The 3,183-nt window shown below is 35.6% G+C and overlaps 1 protein-coding gene across 1 annotated transcript in view; it reads right to left on the minus strand.

Annotated features, from left to right (window-relative positions):
- Window positions 1–621: 621 nt before the first annotated feature.
- LOC149771896 (uncharacterized) overlaps window positions 622–3,183 on the minus strand; it is a 3,332-nt gene continuing 770 nt past the window's right edge. Inside the window, exon 2 of the mRNA XM_089948092.1 lies at window positions 622–3,183. This exon is cut by the window's right edge and continues 2 nt beyond it. Within this exon, the coding sequence (XP_089804218.1) occupies window positions 2,164–3,183 (1,020 nt within the window). The 3' untranslated portion in view covers window positions 622–2,163.

Raw genomic sequence — 3,183 nt, forward strand, 5'->3', positions numbered from 1 at the left:
TGGCATTACCGTTGAGTAATTTAACAGAATTATTACATCTATAAATGCTCAGTGATGGTCAAAATATCCTTGAGATGTACTAGAAAACAAGTATTATGAATACTGATATAACTGTTTTGTTATAATTTTAAAACAATAAACAATTTCGAACGCTAGATTATGAATTCCGAAAATTCAAGGTTTAACATCATTTAAAATGTACAAACAATTTTTTTCGTATGATTTCTATCAGAGAACAAAACGTTACAGCGGGAATTAACTGTACTAATAATATCACATATTGTTTTATAATAACAAAGTCTAATGATAAAACTAATTTGAAAATCAAATTTTTACGGTATTATCATTTTTGGAACGATTCAGCAACATACAAATGTCTAAGAAATGTAAATCATGTGTGACATCCTAGATTGTACAAATTTACATCGTACTATAAAAGTGAAGATTGCTGAGAAAATCAGAAAAATAAAATCATCATTATAACAACAGTTGTTTTACACAGTCGTAAGATATATATATATATATATATATATATATATATATATATATATATATATATATATATATATATATATATATATATATATATATATATATATATAAAGATGTGATAAAGATTGTTATGATTTACAGACAAAATAAAGCTTCAATAGAATAAATGAGCAGCCATTTATATAGTTATGTAACTGTCATTCCTTTGGAGCAGAAAAAAATGGGTCAATGTGCCAGAAAAATAAAGAAATCGGTCAAATTTCATAATACAATGACTTAGAGTTAACTAATGCAACTCGTCACATTAGAAACGAGAGTCAGTATGTAATATATTTCTTTTGTATACATTGAACAAGTCGCGTTTCGACAACCTAAAATCTAAAAGGAATATCATATGCTTTACCAGCTAAACATAATTAGAGTACGGACTCTGGAAGAAACTGATGTATATACAAACACTGTCTAATCTGTAGATACGTGCTAGAGACTAGTATACGCAAGAGTTCGTCAACAGGAGCTACATACTCATATTTAACAATGTTTTTAACTTTTCAATCAACGGCCCTCGTCCCTGTTCAGAGTCGGTTTGTACGCGCGGATGAAAATCGATTCCTCAACACCCCGCTCAAACCAGGCCTGTTCTAGACCTTTTACCGAGTTCCAAGTTATATTAACCAAAGTTCTAGACCGGAACCGTTAAATCCTGCCGCATATCTGGGACAATCTGTTAACATAGCTCACCATTCCATCAAGCGGTGTTAAACGTTAGTTGTTGTTGTGGGGCTTAACGCCATTTTTCAGCACAAGATAGGCTATACATGGCGGCCAGTATTAATGGTGGAGGAAGAACCCGGGAAAACCCCGGAAAGAACCACCGACCCACGAGAAGCTACTGGCAAGCTTTCTCACATACCCACATTGGCTGAATCCTAGACTCGAACCGCCGCAGACAGAGGTGAGATGGCAGTGATCCATAACGAAGAGCGCTTTAGACCACTCGGCCACTCGGGGCCCCGTTAAACGTTAGTAGATATTAAATCAGTTTGTGGATGAAGTCCTTAACGTGAGAACGTAAGTTTCAGGCTAGCTTTCTCCATATTGTTTGTGTATGTTGGATGAAAAGTTAAAAACATTGTCATGTATGAATATTATTACTACACAGTTAAGCTTTCACGAAAGTTTACAGATCTACTTACAGTATCAACCCCATAATTACAAATTGCCAGTAAATATATAATTCATATTCTGAGTTACAATATGTGTGCCATCAAACACTTTGGAGAAAAAATTGACTTCAAATAGACAATGAGCAATCACAAAAGCCACACCAGAAGCAATGTCAACACAAGGCGCACGAACTTATCTTCTGTGCTAGACACAATCAGGTCAATAGAAATACTGTCCATAGAGTCAAATAACAGACCGACAGACAATGAACGTGGTCAAGCATTATTAGAGCTTTGCATTTAATAATCGCTGTGTGGACTATATTCTAAATTATTCGATTTATTTTTCGTCAAAGTATTAATTATTTCATAATTATTGCTTTTAAATAAAAACCATTCCAAAATTATGACTTCCAAACAATGTCATATTTTAATATTGTAATTTTTTTCTCATTTGTACAATTAGTCAGATCCAAACAGTGTTTATGTAGTCGTGGGCATGAGCTCAAATAATTTTGTTACCTCTGCATTTTTTTATTAGATATGGTTTAAATTTCATAACTATTCCGCAGATAACCGATATGCAAGCAACCCCAAGAAAAACGGAGAAGCCACCTCGTATGCACGGCATACCGTAACAATGATTTTCCCCAACTACCGTGATATTAGCGTCGTATAAAGCGCCATATATCAGCTGCGAAATCATTCCAAGCACAGCGGCCACCAGTAGGGCTATTCCCCAATTACGCCCAAGATTTCCAATGTAAAACATTTCCTTCATAATAGTAGGCGAAAGAGACCACGTGATTCCAATTCCTAGTCCTGCAATGGTGGTTGCTATGTACAACGCTGCTAACTTATCGGCAAGAAGAATACAAATTATAAGGCAGGCAATATACCCACAACAACCAACAATCAATATGGCAAGCCTCGGAACTTTCTCCTTAAATTTGTCCGATATAATTCCAATAGACAAACTTATTATGGCGTTTGTTATTGGTATAATTAGAACAAGCCTGTCGTTGTACTGATCTAGATACAATGATTTGCTAACGACTGTTAAGTTATTTCCAAACACTAAACCAATGCTAGAAGCCAAGGCAAACGTCCACGCGAACAGATAGTAGTCTACATTTTGCAAAAGCTTTTTGAGAGGTAGGTGTTCAAATTTGTCTCGGTCAGATGGAATAACATCTCCTGTGCTTGGTTCTTTCTCAATTGAGTGAAGATCCCCATGATTTGCCGGTGCTGTTTGTGTTATTGTCTCATTGTAAACCCTGAGGAAGATTATGCAAAGTATATCAACGAATCCAAACGAGATGGCAAATAAAAGCATAAATCCTGCAAGATTCTGGTGTTCCACGTCAGTAGCACTACCAAAGAAAGCGTAGAAAATTGTTGCAAATATGGAAGGGCTTCCGGCGAAAAATGCGTTCAGTAGGCCCACGATTTTCCCTGTGTGCCGGTCATGGAAGTTTATCACATTTGTATTGAGAGCGACCATATAGGTGAAAACAGATCCAAG

The sequence above is a fragment of the Sinohyriopsis cumingii genome, unplaced genomic scaffold, assembly GCF_028554795.1.
Source record: "Sinohyriopsis cumingii isolate HCF-2022 unplaced genomic scaffold, ASM2855479v2 utg001603l, whole genome shotgun sequence".
In the NCBI taxonomy this organism is placed as follows: domain Eukaryota; kingdom Metazoa; phylum Mollusca; class Bivalvia; order Unionida; family Unionidae; genus Sinohyriopsis; species Sinohyriopsis cumingii.